Source organism: Nicotiana tabacum, chromosome 14 (genome assembly GCF_000715075.1).
Source record: "Nicotiana tabacum cultivar K326 chromosome 14, ASM71507v2, whole genome shotgun sequence".
In the NCBI taxonomy this organism is placed as follows: domain Eukaryota; kingdom Viridiplantae; phylum Streptophyta; class Magnoliopsida; order Solanales; family Solanaceae; genus Nicotiana; species Nicotiana tabacum.
Window position 1 is genome coordinate 62978601 of NC_134093.1, and position 18073 is coordinate 62996673.

Sequence of the window (18073 nt, forward strand, 5' to 3'; positions counted from 1 at the left end):
ACTTTACTGTAACATCAAGGTCTTCTTTCAATTCCATCTCCAAATATAGTCCTCACCACCTTCCATTGCGAGTGTTTGATATTGCCTGCTTTGTTCATGATCACAATAACGACAATAATATACCCAGTGTAATCCCACAAGTGGGGTCTAGGGAGGATACAGAGTACACAACCTTACCCCTACCTTCATGATCACAATTTTAGGGAAGATGAACTTCAGGCCAAATAGGTGAAATGTGTCTTCCTAGTGTACTTTCGCCTCCAAAAAGGTTACAAATTCTATGATCCAATAACAAGTAAATATTTTATCTTAGTAGATGATGTAACCTTTTTTTGCCTATTTTTCACCAAATACAGCAAATAGAAATCTAATTCCTCAAGTTTTACCCGTCCCTATGCTCCCCATACCACAAGTCAGCTTTCGGGCCAACTCTTAAGCCGATTATCCACTCTCTAGGTCTACTCCAAATGTACTCATCCTCCTGGTGACACCACAAATAGCTCTTCTCATGAATATGTATGGTAGCACATTGGTAGCTCCAATGACTCGTCTCGTATTCATCCGTTACTTTCTCTAGTCGTGCCTTCATCAGACACAACTCCCACCCATAGTCATTCATAAGGTATTTGTACTACTTGAAACCAGCATCCTACATATAATTGCTTGAGTTATCATCATTTATCCCCTTTATACTATGTCATGATGGAATTGGTTCAGTATTTCAGTTACCGGAGAACAAATCTACTTTTGGGTGTTGTTGGGTCTATATAGTGAAAATGAATTTGGATGGCAAAATTGATCAGTTAAAGGTGGCGCTTTGTTGCCAAAGGGTACACTTAGCTTTATGGCCCTTGGGAATTGATTTAGTTATCGGAGGACATATCTATTGCTAGGTGTCGTTGGGTCTATAGAGAGAAAGTGGGTCGGGATGGCAAGATTGATCAGCTAAAGGCTTGTACCAATGAATATACTTAGATTTATGGTCTTGATTACAGTAACACATTCTTTTCGCTTTCCAAAGTTGCATCTGTCCGACTACCTATCTCCTGGTGGCAATGCACCGTTGGGCACTTCATCAGCTGGTTATTAAGAACGGTTTTTGCATGGAAACTTATTCGATAAGGTAATTGGGAACCACCAGGGTTTGTTGCTTAGGGGAAGTCAGGTTTGGTATGTCGTCTAAAGCAATTACTGTATGGTCTAAAACAATCTCCAAGAACATTTAGAAGATTTAGTTCTATGGTTCAACAGTATGGGATGTCGCAGATCATTTTGTTTTCTATCAAAGTGATGCTACGAAAAAATGTATTAACCTAGTAGTTTATGATAATGATATTGTCAAAAAAGGTAATGATGTCGCAGATCATTTTGTTTTCTATCAATGTGATGCTACGAAAAAATGTATTAACCTAGTAGTTTATGATAATGATATTGTCAAAAAAGGTAATGATCAAGATGAAGTTTTTCAATTGACGCGACATCTATCCAACATTTTCCAAACCAAAAACTTAAGAAAATTGAAATACGTTTTGGGGATTGAGGTAGCACAATCTAAGGGGGTATTGCGATCTGATAGCATCCCAAAGAGCCCACAGACAAGGGGGAAAGCTGCTTTGGAGTCACCTCAATGTCATAATGAGAGTACGAGACTACATGCCAAAGAACTCCAAGGGAAGCTAGTTGGGCTGTTAATGAATATCAAGAAATGTTTCTTCTAGAAAACCTGCTAAAGGCCTTAGAAATATCTCATGGATGTGTCAATATGCATGTTACAACATTGGAAGAGGACATGGAACCAATTTGGACCAAAGGAGCGGCTAAACACGCGTAACTCAGAAGAAAAAAGGTGGAATCAGTGGCTTAATATACTGATTATTGTGTTAGTTTCATTCAACGCACTTCATGTTTAGTCTTATCATTCTTATACAAATAACTTTAAATATTATACAAACTCTAGAACGTACTCTTCCGTTTCAATTTATGTAAATCTATTTGACTGGGCACGGAATTTAAGAAAGAAATGAAAACTTTTAAACCTTATGGTATTAAACAAGTCATAACATTTGCATGGCTACAATTCTTTTGAACCTTGTGGTGTACAACATGACAAAATATTTGTGTGGCTGTAAAAGCTTCTAATTGAGGGTAGAACTTGAAGTTTAAGTTAAATTATTTCCAAAATTAGAAAGGGTCATTCTTTTTTAAATGAACCAAATAGGAAATAGGTTCACATAAACTGGAACGGAGGGAGTATTGCTTAAATCTTTGCTTCTGCTATCACGAGCGATATCATGATCTTATAAGAAAGTACACTTTGGATATACTAGAGGAGATAGGCATGACAAATCGCAAACCTGTTAATACTCATTTGGATTCAAATGTCCAACTTGTTCCTGACAGGGAGAGCTTGGAAGACCCTGGCAGATACCGAAACTGGTTGGCAAACTGAGCTTTTGTAAGTGCATTGGGATATAGTAATCAATATCCTCAGATACACATCAAATGAGCTCCAGAACAAGGATTGTTATCTGAAGACAAGGGTCACCTAGGGATTACAGGTTGGATAGGTTCTCCCTCAAATAGACGTTCCCCACTTTTGGATATTGTGACATGATTGGAATCTAATCTCTTAAAAATGTAAAAAGCAAGATGTTTTCGCAAAATTTGGTGCCAATACAGAATATCGAACTATGACTCTTTCAACATGTGAGATAATCCGATTGAAACAACTTCTCCAGAAGTTAAGGTGCATGGAAGTCAAAATAAAGTTAATATGTTATCAAACTACCTTCACATTGCTTCAAAATCTGTTTGCCGTGAGATGAAATAACATATAGGAGTGGATTGTCATTTCATTAGACAAAAGATTGATTACAAATGCATAGCCAACGGCTTTGTTAGCTCGAATGACAAGCTAGCAGATTTTCTTACCAAGTTCCTCAGCGGAGCACGGATAGACTAAATTTGTAACAAACTTAGAGCTTATGATATGTATGCTCCAGCTTCAGGGGAGTACTAAAGATAGCACAAGATGCACCATTAAGTGGGGTTGATTTTATTAGGATTTGATTTGTAATTATACACTAACCCAATTATTCACTTGTAATTACTATAAATTCCCGACCAAGCTTGAGGGAACAATCAAGCTTCTCATTCTGAATTCTTTCCAGTTCTTCAGTCTTAAAAGACTTAGTGAGTTTTTGGAAAGCTGCGACAATGACCAACTGAACCCCGAGTGAATGCGCTAGATGTCTATCGTTTTTTCAAACTGCTAGTACTGTCTTAGAGTGAGAACCCAGTCCATAGCTTTACTTACCAGTTATCTATCGATTGCCTTCCCTTCCATTACCTTAAAGTTCAATCAGAAGCCTAGAAAAAAGAGTGTACCTACCAATCCAATAAGCAGATAGAGTAGAAGAGAAGGCCCGGAATAGGTCTACCATGCAAGATAGCAAAGATCCTTTAACCAGATGACCTTTTCACAATGCAAACATGAAGCACAAGATGAATAAGAATTCAAAGCCACTGGTTCTAAGCCTCCTAATTTCCATGAACAGATTCCTTGTTTACATTAAAGAAGTGTATTTTCACTACTTTCCATAATGTCTCACATGTGAAATGTTGTGAATATACAAAATATTTGTTTTCTTTAGGAAAAATGATTTAAATCAACATTAAACATTAGTAAACATCTCTTGTTGTTTATTATTTCTTTAAAAAAGTTAAACTAATCGATTTCAAACATGATTAAAGATTTAACCATAGCCTTAAATTAGAGCCACTCTATTACTAGACACCTTGCACATTAGAAGTCAAATTAACAAATTAAAAGGAAAATAAGAGTTCATGGGATAAAAACTGACTCCTTGATAAAAAAAATTTAAAACACATTCGCAAGATAGTACTCCCTCCGTCCCATTTTATGTGAAGGTGTTTGAATGGACATGTAGTTAAGAATTTAAAGAAGACTTTTCACAGATAAGCCATCAAAATTATATCAAGAACAGCAAACCCAGTGTAATCCCACAGTTGGGGTCAGGGGAGGGTAATGAGTATGCAGACCTTACCCTACCTTGTGAGGGTTGAGAGGCAATTTCCGACAAACCCTCGACGACTCAAGGAGGGAAGAAAAAGAAGCAGTAACAAGCAGCACCAACAACAAGATAAAATGATAAGAAAATTGAAGCGAAAGAAATAACAGGTAGTAATAGAAATCTACGAATAAGAAACTATGAAAATAATATTAATACTACTGGTAGGAGAAAGAGATGCGCTCGACTACCTACTAACTAACTACCCTAATTCTCGGCCTCCACACCCTCCTAATCAAGGGTCATGTCCTCGGTCAGCTGAAGTTGCGCCATGTCCTGCCTAATCACTTCTTCCCAATATTTCTTTGGCATACCTCTACCTCTCCTCAAGCCCACCATGACCAACCTCTCACACCTCATAACTGGGGTATCAATGCACCTCTTCTTCACATGCCCGTACTATCACAGTCTCGCTTCCCGCATCTTGTCCGCCATGGAAGCCACGCCCACCTTGTCCCGAATAATTTCATTCTTAATCTTTCTTTCTAGTATGCTCACACACCCATCTCAGCATCCTCATTTCCATACGTGCAACTTCTGGACATGGGAGTTCTTGACTGGCCAACACTCTGGTAGAACTTATTTTAAATCTCGATGGCACATTCTTATCACACAAAACACCGGATGCAAGCCTCTATTTCATCCACGCCGCACCAATACGATGAGCAACATCCTCATCAATTTCTCTATTACCTTAGATAACTAAACCCAAGTACTTGAAACTTCCTCTCTTAGGGATGACTTGTGTATCAAGCCTTCCATACATGTCCGCTTCATGGGTCCTGTCACTGAACTTGCACTCCAAGTACTTTGTTTCTGGTCCTGCTCAACTTGAAACCTTTTGACTCAAGAGTCTGTCTCCAAACCTCCAGCCTCGCGTTAACTTCGCCCCGCATCTCGTCAATCAGTACTACGTCATCTGCAAATAGCATGTACCATGGCACCTCCTCTTAAATATGACGTGTCAGTACGTCCATCGCCAAGGCAAATAAAAACGGGCTAAGAGTTTATCCCTAGTGCAACCACATCACTACTGGGATGTGTTCCGAGTCTCATCCCATGTCATTACCCGAGCCTTAGCTCCATCATAATTTATACATGTCCTTAATCACCCTAGTGTAAGCTACAGGTACACCTCTAGCCTCCAAACATCTCCATAGCACCTCCCTTAGGACTTTGTCTTATGCTTTTTCTAGGTCAATGAACACCATATGCAAATTCCTCTTATTCTACCAATACCGCTCCACCAATCTCCTCACAAGGTGAATAGCTTCAGTAGTCGATCGCCCCAGCATGAATTCGAACTGGTTCTCAGAAATAGACACTCTTCCTCACCTTCACTTCCACCACTCTCTCCCAAACTTTCATGGTGTGGCTTAGCAGCCTGATACTCCTATAGTTATTGCAATTTTGGATATCACCCTTCTTCTTGTAAAATAGAATCATCGTACTTCACCTCCAGTCTTCGGGCATCTTCATAGTCCTAAAAATCACATTAAACAACCATGCAAGCAACTTCAAGCCTGCCCTACCCGCGTTCTTTCAAAATTTCACTGTGCTTTCTTCTGGCCCGGTCACCCTTCCCCTGTTCATCTTACGCATAGCCCCCTCAATCTCCTCAACCTGTATACGCTTACAATACCCAAAATCTCTACGGCGTCAAGTATCAAAATAATTCTTTACTGGTGAGAGTTTCACATGTCTTTCGTTTCTCTTTCCTTACAAACAATGAACTTTTATATAAAGTAATATCCCGTTTAGATTAGCTTAATGAAAGTAGCTTTTAAGCACTTGGGCTTAAAAGCACTTTTGAAGTGCGGGAGCTTAATTTAAAAAGAAGCAGTTACGTGTTTGGCTAGAAATGCTGGAGCTGAAAATAAGCAGTTGATATGTTTAGCAGAAAAGCTAATAAGCACTATTTTCTATTAAAACGACTAAAATGCCCTTAAAGCTATTAGCACTAAAAATGATTTTATTATTGTAGGATTTTAATTCTAAATTTATTCTAGTACAAACTAATTTATGTCGCAATTTAGTAAAAATTCTAAATTTATTAGACAAAATTATTTTAATTTAGAGAGGTTTTTTTCACTTTTAACAGAATTAGAACACCCGTGTATGAAACTATTAAAAGGTATCGTTCTTTGAATTTTTGTCGAAGAAAGAGCATATATAACTCGTCAAGCTTAAAAATTGCTTATAAGATAAATCCTACTCTAAAGTGTGTAGATGGAGTAAATGAACGTATCTTTTTACCACAGCCTCTGCTTCACATAGTTGCCTATGATGAACAGTCATAGCTTACCCGCCCCGGCAGGTGTGGTGGCGACTCCGCTATAGAACACTTCGCCAAATCGAGAGCAATTGTAGCTATTCACCCCTTCTAGTTCTAGTGAATTTCGCTCCAAATAGCATAAAAAGAAGCTTGAGTTCAATTAGGGGGGAGTTGAGATGGGAAGTATAGATAGAAAGGCAGAAAAGGAGGCGTCGGCTCTGACGATTCAATCTATTCCGGCTATTCTCTCAATCCTTACTCTTTATCCCCATCTTCGCCCAGGCTAACGGGTCCTTACTCATTTAGGGGGAGCCTCGAAAAGCACTGTTGAGAGGAAGATCCTTGGCCAGTCTTCATTCTCTACAGGATTCCAAACCTTTCTTCAACATATGTGACAACGAGCCAGGCAGTAAATATTGTTGCCATTTTCTTTTGCAACCGTCGACAACATTTGTTTTCTTCCTATCTTTGCAAATTTCACTAATTCACTGAAATGGAATTCACAAGAAGATGGAGAGAAACTTCACGAAATGGTATTAGACCTGAAAGCAATGGCAATGACAAGAGATAGGCCGAGAGGAAGAAAGACGGGATAGAATTGTACTTTATTTGGTCAAACCCCAAGTGTTTTTTAAGCCAAAAAGCAACAAGTTAGGGTGGCTAACTTATAGCTTTTGCCTTGTTTTGAGTTCTTTCATCTTAAAAGCACTTGGCTTAAAAGTTATTTTAAGTTTGCCAACACTCAAGCAAGAGAAAAATGCTTTTAAGTTGGTTTGACTAGCTTTTAAGCCAATTTGAATACCCTCTAAGTCCCAACAAGTCATGTCACAAAGGGTAAAATGGGGATGTAAGATTAACTAGTTTCCAGGAAGAGAAAGGTCTCGATTTTGGGGACAAACTAAAATGAAGAAGTGTCACATATTATGGGACGGAGGCAGTATTATCTAGGAAATCGGAAACCTTAAATTCTCAATTATGATGTTCATGGAATGAATCCTATGAAGTTGGAGTCAAACAACATTGATAAGTTTCACATTTTAAGATACAAATCTTGCATTCTTAAGGTTTGGGAAACCACTAAACAAAGATTGAACATGTAGGAGGATCTGAATGAACTCTGCTCATTTCCCCCGTATGGAGTGTTCTGCTTCTTTGCTTCAATATCATTTGAGAAAGAAGCTCTTCCACTTCAGTTTGGTGTGATTAAAATGATATGCTGGCATGTAAGTTAAATGAAATGCTATAAACCATTTGATTTTTTGTACTTTAACTGTTTCTTGGAAACACTAATATGCTAAACAATGTTTTGTAACAGGATATCACAACTACTTAAAGCTCTTCTAACAGCTCTGTAGCTCTTCAGTCCACCAAAAATTATATTGTGATAAGTAAATATTTCATTCAAACACAACAGCTATTGTTATTCATGTAAAGAAGCTAGGATAGACTAAATGATAAAGGGACAGAATGATTCTCACCATCTTTGGTAAAGAAGGGCTCTTCCTGTCCATTGCATTATAGGATAGTAATGCCTTGGTTTCCTGTTGCATCTTGAAACTCTGGAGGGCTGACATCTTGTGTTGTTTACCAGTCACAAGGGCCTCACACTGATTCTTTACTTGATCATAGGGTATCGGTGTAGAGGAAAGAGGGAAGTTTGCAACTTGTCGGGCACTTTCCAGAACCTACATGTGCAACAGCTAGTGTTATGCACAGTGGTGAAGCCAGAAAATTTAGTAAGGGTGTTCAAACTTTGAAGAGATAAATAATTTCTTTTAGATGAATTGGTGCAACGAAAATTTTAAATCAAACTACTCTCCCCTTTGCATTTTATATGACCTTATTTCCTCTTTGGTTTGATAAAAAACGAATTTCTCATTTCTAAATTAAATATAGAACAAATTAACTTATACTTCCTTTTTATCATTAACAACAACAACCCAGTAAAATCCCATAAGTGGGGTCTGGGGAGGGTAGAGTGTATGCAGACCTTACCCCTACTCCGGAGTGGTAGAGAGGCTATTTCCGAAAGACCCTCGGCTCAACATTTTTACCATTAATGCAAGCTTTTATAGCCACTTATAGCATATTTAGGACAACAAGCTTCAAATATCTTATAACCATACAGATGTTCTGGTATACTGTATTTAAGATAACAAGTTGCCAATCTTTTTTCTTTATTAAACTACATGCCTAGTTAAATAGTTTCACATAAATTGAAATAAAAAGAATAGGTAATATATAATTAAATCATAAAAACACTTGTAATGGAACTAATAATTGTATAAATTAAAATAACATAAATAATAATACACAAAGTATAGTTACTATCACCTATATGAGCAGACCAGTACGAAAGGAGAAGTACAGATGCCCCAGTCAGGAGGTGTGAGAGGTTGGCCTTGGGGGTAAGAGGAAGGGTAGAGGTAGGCCAAAGAAGTCTTGGGGATAGGTGATCAGGCGGGACATGGCGCAGCTTGAGCTAACCGAGGACATGACCCTTGATAGGAGGGTGTGGAGGTTGAGAATTAGGGTAGAAGGTTAATAGGTAGTCGAGCATTTCCCTTTGTCTTCCTTAGTTCAATAGTATTAGTGTTAGTATGGTATCCCTTTTATCCTTAGTTTGCTATTACCACATATCTTGTACTGTTATTACTTGCCATCAGTACTCCCTTAGTTTGCTATCAATACATATCTTGTACTGATTGACGAGACGCGAAGTGGTGTTAACGCGAGACTGAAAGTTTGGAGACAGACCCTAGAGTCTAAAGGTTTCAAGTCAAGTAGGACCAAGACAGAATACTTGGAGTGTAAGTTCAGTGACGGGACTAGTGAAGCGGACATGGACGTGAGGCTTGATACACAACTCATCCACAAGAAAGATAGTTTCAAGTACCTAGGGTCTATAATCCAAGCTCATAGAGAGATTGACGAGGATGTTACACATCGTATTGGTGCTGGGTGGGTGAAATGAAGGCTCGCATCCGGTGTCTTATGCGATAAGAATGTGCCTCCTAAACTTAAAGGTAAGTTCTACGGAGTAGTAGTTAGACCGACTATATTGTATGGGGCAGAGTGTTGGCCAGTCAAGAATTCTCATGTCCAGAAAATGAAAGTAGCAGAAATGAGGACGTTGAGATGGATGTGCGGGCATACCAGGATTGATAAGATTAAGAATGAGGATATTCGGGCAAAGGTAGGAGTGGCCCCCATGGAGGACAAAATACGGGAAGCGAGACTTAGATGGTTTCGACATGTGAAGAGGGGAAGCATAAATGCCCGATAAGGAGCAGTGTTATCAAAGGCGAAAAGCGCAAAAAAGCTCCAAGGTCCGTTGGGGCTTTAAGCGCAAAGCGTAAATAAAGCGTGGGCTTTAAAGAAAAAAGGCGCAACTAGAGAAAGAGTAAAAATATGTATATGTAGTCTAAGACCAATAATTATAGGCATGAATAACAAATATATGGACAAAGAAATTGAAAAAAAATTACAAAGTGAAATATCAATTATTTAGTGTCGCCTTTTCAGAATTACACTCATTGGCAAGGGAAAGTATGGCTTAGAGGCGAGGCGAAGCGCTCAACTGTTTTGAGTCTCGCTTCAGGGCTTAAGCGCACTTTAAGATGGCCTTTAACAACACTAATAAGGAGGTGTGAGAGGTTGTCCTTAGAAGGTCTTAGGAGAGGTAGAGGTAGGCCGAAAAAGTATTGGGGAGAGGTGATTAGGCAAGATATGGCTTTGCTTCAGCTGACCGAGGACATGACTCTTAATAGGAAGGTGTAGAAATCGAGAATTAAGGTTGTAGACTAATAGGTAGTTATGCGAGTTTCCGGACATTTCCAGTGTTATTAGTGGCAGTTTTGTATTCTAATTATACGGATTTCTATCTTCAAGTTGTTCCTTTCGCTTTGTTTTATTTTATCTTGGTATCGTTATTGCTTGTTGCTACTGTTCTTTTCTCATTTTTTCTCGTGCCAAGGATCTACTGAAAACAGCCTTTCTACATTCACTGCAGGGGTAAAGTCTGCGTACTATCTACCCTCCCCAGACCCCATCTGTAGGACTACTGGATTTGTTATTGTTGTTGTTGATATGGACTACGTACTCTAAAAATAGTGCATATAGAATGACATGTCACATGAGATAATCAATTTCATTAACTAAGAGATCCTACAAATTGAAATGCGCCTAAAGTCATAATTTCAACTGCATTATTCTCAATTCCTCCTTTTCTTTTCTTCTATTTTTTTATTTTTTTATAAAGGAATAAAGTTTTATTGAATATTTGGGCCCATATCTAGGAGGTATATCAAAAAGTAGAAAAACTACAAAAGAGATTGGATTTTTTATGAATGACCCAATTTTGTATACCTCATGGGTGCACCAAATAGAAATAATGAATAAGAGGCTATTCCTTAGCAGTGCAAAAATTATTTTCTACCCTTCAAAAGCTCTCTTATTTCTCTCTCTCCAAACGACCCACATAAGCGCAAGTGGAGCAACCTTCAAGGCCATTCGTCTTCTCCTCCATCTTCAGAGTTCCAGCAAAATAACACATATTTCATAGTGCATGGCATCACCAAATATATTCCAAACCATCTCAAGAATTTACACCTAACCTAGAAGCTACCCAACAATGTAAAAGGAGATGATCCACGTGAGGTAGGTAATCTTCCTCTTGCTCAAACTCTCTGCATCAAGATCACCCCTCTTGCTGCTAGCCAAGTGAAAGAACACACCTTTCTCAGTGCCTTAGGAATCCAAACAAAGATATATGGAAAGGCAATCTCCAACTTGATCAAAAGCTTCTCATAATATGACTTCAAAAAAAACTCCATTATTCCCTCCCCCCCCCTCTCCCTTCCCCCTCCCCTCGAGATATCATGGCAATCATGTGGCGTGCTTTGTTGTGACGCAGTTCAATCAGGTTTTAGAATTCTATCCCTTCCCAATAACTAAAATTCCTCTTTTTCTTATGTAATGCTCTTGTAAAGGCATAGACAGCTTTAAGCATGTCCCCCATGTGTCTATGACACAAGCTGCCTACTTTAAATTATTCTTTTGTTACTTGACCTTGGTAACATGAGCGATCAACAAAATGATGTATACTACCACAAAAGGTATTCTTACCTTTTCTCTTTCATGTGGTGATGCTAGATGTAGTGAATTTAAGAATCCTTAAAGGACAAGGAACAGCTGTGACAATATACATACTGCTCTTTGTTAAAAATATCAGGTGGTTAATTTCTTCTCCAGAAGAAGCAAAATCTTAGTGACTCCTTTTCTATCAGTTTAGTGATTTAAGTGTCAAAGAAAAGACAAGCAGAGAATCGCATATTGTAATTGATGGATTTGTAGCTCATTTATAATTCAGCCAATAGGAAAAAAACTTATTTCATCAATATGACCTTAATTGCCAGGAAAAATGAAAAAAAAAAAACAGCTAATGCAGCGGACCATCATCTTTCTGAGCGATCCAGGAACAGAGGGCAACCAGTTAGTGTTCATGCTACAGTGAATCTCATGCATAAAAAGATTGCTGCCATGTGACCAGGAGGTCACGGGTTCAAGCCGTGGAAACAGCCTCTTGCAGTAATGCAGGGTAAGGTTGTGTACAATAGACCATTGTGGTCTGGCCCTTCCTCGAATCCTGCGCATAGCGGGCGGGAGCTTAGTGCACCGGGCTGCACTTGTTTTTACGAGGTAGGTATAGAAGTCTTATCAGAGTGCAGTTTCTTATTAATTATGCGACGAGACATAGTGAAATAATCCTCAACTTTTTTAAAATTAATATTCTTGATCGAGAAGTAGGAATTAAGGTTTGTCTGAGATTATAGCTCATAGAGCCTTCTTCTTGTAAGTAGAACCAGGGATAGCCGTGCAAGTATTCGACATCTGATTAATGATTTTTTCCTTTTAGATTTCATGTTGTTTACAAGAACTTCTAGGGTTTCCCTAAAAAGAAAACCCTCCTTAGGCAATTTTTGGGAATCCTAGTTTGTTTATAACTCATAGAGCCTTTCTTATTAGCAGAACTAGGGACAACTTTGCAAATATTCAACCTTTATGGTTAATGATATTCTTTTAGCTTTCATGTGCTTCACAAGAACTTCTAGGGTTTGCCAATATTAGCCCCTCCCAAGGCTTTTCTCTTGGTTTACCTCCAATAGACTTGGGTCATAACATGATTCAGAATAAACCCCTGCGTACTGTGCTTCCTCTTCATCAAACCGGTATTAGAACTGAAGATGGTCTACCCCATTTAAGGACAAACTGGACATGCAGTGCTCCCACTCAAGAGGAGGAAGCACCAAAATTCATCTGTATAAAATTCAAGAGATTCATTTATTCCTTAAGAGAGTGGAGGGACTTCAAGAGGCATTTGGGAGGCTCCCCAAAGAGTATAATGTGTTCAAAGTGATGGTCAAGGAGGAGGACCAAAGTTAAAGTAGTCCAAGTGAAGACCGGGAAGACCAAGGTTGACCTTTGGCCATTGACAATTGACTTAGACCCGGGTGGACTAAAGTTGGAAGTTACAGGGATCTCGAAATTATCGGCCCATGATCATGTAGTGGTTATCATTTTCCATCTTTGACTTATTTTAGTTACTTGAACTTAGCCTTGTTATATTTTAGGTTGTACCAAACGGGTTTGGCCCAATACTTAGTACTAATATAAATAGCTTTAGGTTAAGAGTCTTGGACACATTTTGGGTGACATTTAATATTGAGAGGGCTATGTTTCCCTCTTGTTTGCTTGAATACTTCATAAAGGTTGCTTACAAGTGTGTATCACTTAGGGGGTAATCCTTTAACTTTTTTATTATATTTGGGTATAAATTTTATGCATAAACTACTAAATTTTTCCGTGCTTCGTGCGGTCTCAGACAACGATATATATTAAAAAATAAAACAAATTTAGCTCATACATTCACATTATGAAAGTTTGTTAAACACTTATATATATATATATATATATATATATATATATATATATATATATATATATATATATATATATATATATATATATATATATATATATATATATATATATATATATATATATATATATATATATATATATATATATATATATATATATATATATATATATATATAATAATCTTCCTTTTACTTTGTTGAATTCAAAAAAAATGTAAAGCCACCAATCTTGGCCATATTGTCATCAAATTAATAATTTTCAAATTAAATTTCCTTCACTTTTCATTTGTTCCTTTTTCATATTTTTTTTCCTTCGTTTCCTTTTTCTTTTTCCTTTTGTTTCTCTTTCCTTTTCCTTTCTTATTTCCTTTGTCTCTTCCTTATTTGTAACTTCTCTTTCTAGCAAGAACTACAGAAAAGGTTAATTTTTCCTTTTATGAGCAAACATATTATTTCTTTTTCTCATCTCAAGTCTTTTAAAAATTCCAAAAGAAAATCAATTTATTTCTCTGAATAACTCCTCACACCATTCTAAGACTTCCATCCTTATAGATACCATAGACACCCACCACACATATGTAGAGGGGGGAGAAGAGACAAAAGAAACAAATGATATCTTAACCCCATGTTCAAAAGCTTCACTCGATCCGAATATCAAGCTCACCTGAAGATTTTAATTGTAATTTCTACTTGTTCATGATATTAGTTTTCAATTTTAGATTTTTTTCCTACTAACGTTGTTACACGAAATTTAGTTTTTTATCAAAGTGGCAATTGCAGCATTTAATGTATATATGATTTGCAGGTTTAAATCATTTAAATTTGATAGTATGATATAAGCTTTCTGCTCACAGGATAACTTTGTTTTGCCATCACCTTTGGAGTATTTATTTCTTTTTCTCTTAATCTTATTTTTCAAAATAAAAAGCACGGTTCTTTTTTACCTTTAGGATGTTTCTACATACGAATGTAAAACCCGAATATTCAATGCAAAAATATTTAGAAAGAACAAGACTTCATTCACCACTTACTGTAATTTTAAACCAAATCACATAAAATCTTCAATTCTCAAAGTGAAAGAGACAAAAGAAGAAAAGAAACATATACACTTTGCAGTTCAGAAAAAAAAAAATAGAAGACCCACTTGAAGCTTTTGCTGGAACTGTCGCATATCCGATGGCCGTAATGCGTCAACTGTTCCCTCAAGGGTCGCGATGCGATCCCCATAATTCACCATGGTCAAAAATGGTGGTAATTGCAATGTGATCCCTCGTCCGATGTCGAGCCTAGGCTCTGATACCAACTGTTACGCGGCGCCTTCCTGAAGTTCCTTGGAAGGGCGACGTAAGGCTAGGCAACCGATGTCAGTACGGTTGCTGTCCGCCAACTGAGGTCCCCTCCGTACGCTAGACTAGAGTGTCAGTGCCGTACGGGAAAACCAATGTCATGAGCAATTGAAAGAGAGCAGAAAAGAGAATTGAGAATGAAAGAAAGTTTGATTGCATTGAATGAAAGCTATTACAGAAAACAAGACGGTGTCGGGGGGAGAGACACTAGTACAGAGAATTGTTTGCTTGCTTGAAAGTTTTGATTGCTTGGTCCCCCTTAATAATGCTTAAAAAAAATAAACCAAAGTTACATAACTAGACCTATGAAAGCTGGAAAATCACACTTAAAGAAAATGCAGCAAAACTACTCTATATTTACAATGAAAAGGACTTAGTCTTCTACAAAGCAGCAGCAAGTCCGTTGGCAGCAACTTTGTCTTTAGCATCAGGGTCTGCGCGCGCGGCATTGTCTGCGCGCGCGGCGCTGTTGGCTTTTGCCTGTGGCTAGGCGCTGGCGATGGCTATCGGTGGGGCGACAGAGGCACATGCGCGCTTGTCACTTGGAGCTGCCGAGACCACGGGGCCGACCGTGGCGACGGGCGTTGGGAGGCTGGCCAAGACGCCACGGGGCGCGTCCAAGGGATCATGGGGCATGGCTGGAAAGCCGCCCATGACATTCTCCCCCACCTGAGTTGGCGACGTCCTCGGAGCCTTCCTTGCAAGGTAATCATCAATCAGGCTCTTGTAGGCTTTGAGGTTTGTTCCCCTCTCCCAAGTATTCTCCTCTGCATCACATCCCTGCCATTTCACCAAGAACTCCTGGTGATCTTTTCTTGAGGCGTGAATCACTCGATCATCAAGAATAGCTTCAGCACGCCTTTTCCCGGTTGAATTGGGGCCTCGAATACTTGGTATTGTGAGTTGGCTTCGTGAAGGATCCTCCATATCTTCCCGAAAAGGTTTCAGGAGACTGACATGGAAAACAGGATGGATTTTCCACCAAGCTGGGGTATCCACCCGGTATGCAACTTTCCCAATGCGCCTTTCAATGGACAAGGGTCCAATATATTTTTGCAATAGGCGAGGGTCATGGACCCCTGCAAACAAGTACCGCTTTGGGATTTTAACCATCACTTTGTCTCCCACCTGGTATTCCACAAAGCGGCGATTCTGATCAGCATGCCTCTTCATCCGCTTTTGGGCTTTGACAAGATAGCTCCGCACTATCTCCAAATTTTGCTTCCATTCTTTTGAGAAGCTAGCAGCCCGAGGAGATTTTGACATGTTTGGTGCGTAAACTGTGTGTGGGAGTAGCGGTTGCTGTCCGGTAACAATTTCAAAAGCGCTTTTGTTGGTACTTGAGCTCTTTTGTGAATTGAAACACAGTTGAGCAGCATCCAGAAGCTTCACCCAATTCTTCTGCGATCCGGTCACAAAGTGCCGGAGATATTCCTCTAGCATGCCATTGAATCGCTCCGTCTGGCCATCAGATTGCGGATGAAAACTTGAGCTATGGCTCAATTTTGACCCGAGACACTTAAAGAGTTGGGTCCAAAAATTGCTAGTGAAGCGTGAGTCGCGATCACTAACAATGTCTTTAGGTAAGCCCCAATACTTGACGACGCGAGAGAAGAATAGTCGAGCTGTATCTTCTGCTGATATATATTGTGGGGCTGCTATAAAGGTAGCATACTTGGAAAACCGATCCACCACAACCAAGATAGTTGTGAGATCTCCGACCTTGGGCAATCCGGTGATGAAGTCCAGGGAAACGCTTTCCCAAGGTCTTTTTGGTACAGCTAGTGGTTCCAAGAGCCCTGCCTGCGTCAAGCGGTCTGACTTATCTTTCTGGCATACTAGACAAGTCTTCACGTACTGAGCGACGTCATCGACCATTTGAGGCCAATAATATGCACGGCGAAGTAATGCCATGGTGCGTTCCTCGCCGGGATGACCGGCCCACAAAGTATCGTGGCATTCTGCAAGAAGAGTCCATCGCAGATCTCCTCCTTTAGGAACATAAAGTCGGTTCCCTTTCACCTTCAGGAACCCATCTTCGGTGTAGAACTGGCGAGTCTTGCCCTGTCCTACCAAATCAACCAAATACTGTGCAGCAGGATCCTTGATGAGTAGATCCTGTATCTGGTCTTTTATGGTGGTGGTTACTTCGCTTCCCTTTAGGGCGGCGAGTACACACATCGATGCTAGATCAGCTCTCCGACTGAGTGCATCAGCAACATGATTGGTCTTTCCACTTCGGTACTCCAGGTTGAAGTGAAATTCTGCTAGGAGTTCCTGCCACCTAGCCTGTCGTCCATTCAGCTTTGGCTGGGTCATGAAATGGCTAACGGCTGTGTTGTCTGTCTTGACCACGAATGGGGCTCCCAGTAGATAATGCCTCCAAAGGCGTAAGCAATGAACGACAGCCAATAATTCTTTCTCATGGGCGGCATAGCGCCGCTCTGCATCCTTCAGTTTCCGGCTCTCGTACGCTACGGGATGCCCTTCTTGTAGCAATACTCCACCAAGTGCATAGTCGGAGGCATCCGTTTGCACTTCGAATGGCTTGGCCAAGTCAGGGAGGGCCAAGACTGGGCTACTAGACATAGCCATCTTCAATGCGTCGAAGGCCTTTGCCCGCTTGGGGCCCCAATCCCACGGGGTGGCCTTCTTGAGAAGTTCTGTCAGCGGCACTGCAATGAGGGAGTAACTTTTCACAAACCGCCGATAGAAGTTGCATAGGCCAAGGAACGACCTCAAGGCATGTATATCCTTAGGAGGCGGCCATTCTGTAATGGCCTAAATCTTCTGCTGGTCCATCTTGATCCTCCCTTCCTCGATGACATGTCCGAGGAAGTCAATTTGTTTCTGAGCAAAGGAGCACTTGGATAGCTTCGCATATAATTCGTGCTCCCGCAATCGGGCTAGGACCTTCCGCAAATACTCCAGGTGTTCTTCTAGTGTCTGGCTATATACCACAATGTCATCCAAATAAACCACGACGAATTCATCAATGTATTCTCGGAAGACTTGGTTCATCAAGGTGCAAAATGTGGCTGGCGCGTTAGTCAAGCCAAAGGGCATAACCAGGAAGTCGTACGACCCATATCTTGTCACACAGGTCGTCTTGTGCTCATCACCATCGGCAATCCGAACTTGCCAATAACCTGTCCTCAGGTCTATTTTGGTGAATACCGTCGCACCACCCAGTCTATCAAACAAGTCTGCCATTAGCGGAATAGGGTACTTGTTTTTCACGGTGATTTTGTTTAGAGCCCAGTAATCAACGTAGAGTCGTAAACTACCATCATGTTTCTTTTGGAATAGCACAGGGGACCCGTGTGGGGACTTAGAGGGCACAATGATCCCTGTGTCTAGCATTTCCGTCAATTGTCTCCGAAGCTCGGCGAGTTCGGGTTGTGACATTCTGTATGGCGC

General features: G+C 39.8%; 1 protein-coding gene across 7 annotated transcripts in view; it reads right to left on the reverse strand.

The window, feature by feature from the left end:
* The window catches only part of LOC107799473 (protein SEMI-ROLLED LEAF 2), a 44245-nt gene that overhangs the window by 9163 nt on the left and 17009 nt on the right, over nt 1-18073 (reverse strand). For 4 of the 7 annotated variants that reach the window (XM_075229609.1, XM_075229610.1, XM_075229611.1 and 1 more), the window contains exon 20: nt 7845-8051. The exons of 2 other annotated variants lie outside the window; for them this stretch is intronic. In XM_075229609.1, the coding sequence (XP_075085710.1) occupies nt 7845-8051 (207 nt within the window). Of the gene's footprint in view, nt 1-7844; nt 8067-18073 lie in introns of all 7 variants that reach the window. One more of the 7 variants, XR_012698682.1, reaches the window with a different exon arrangement.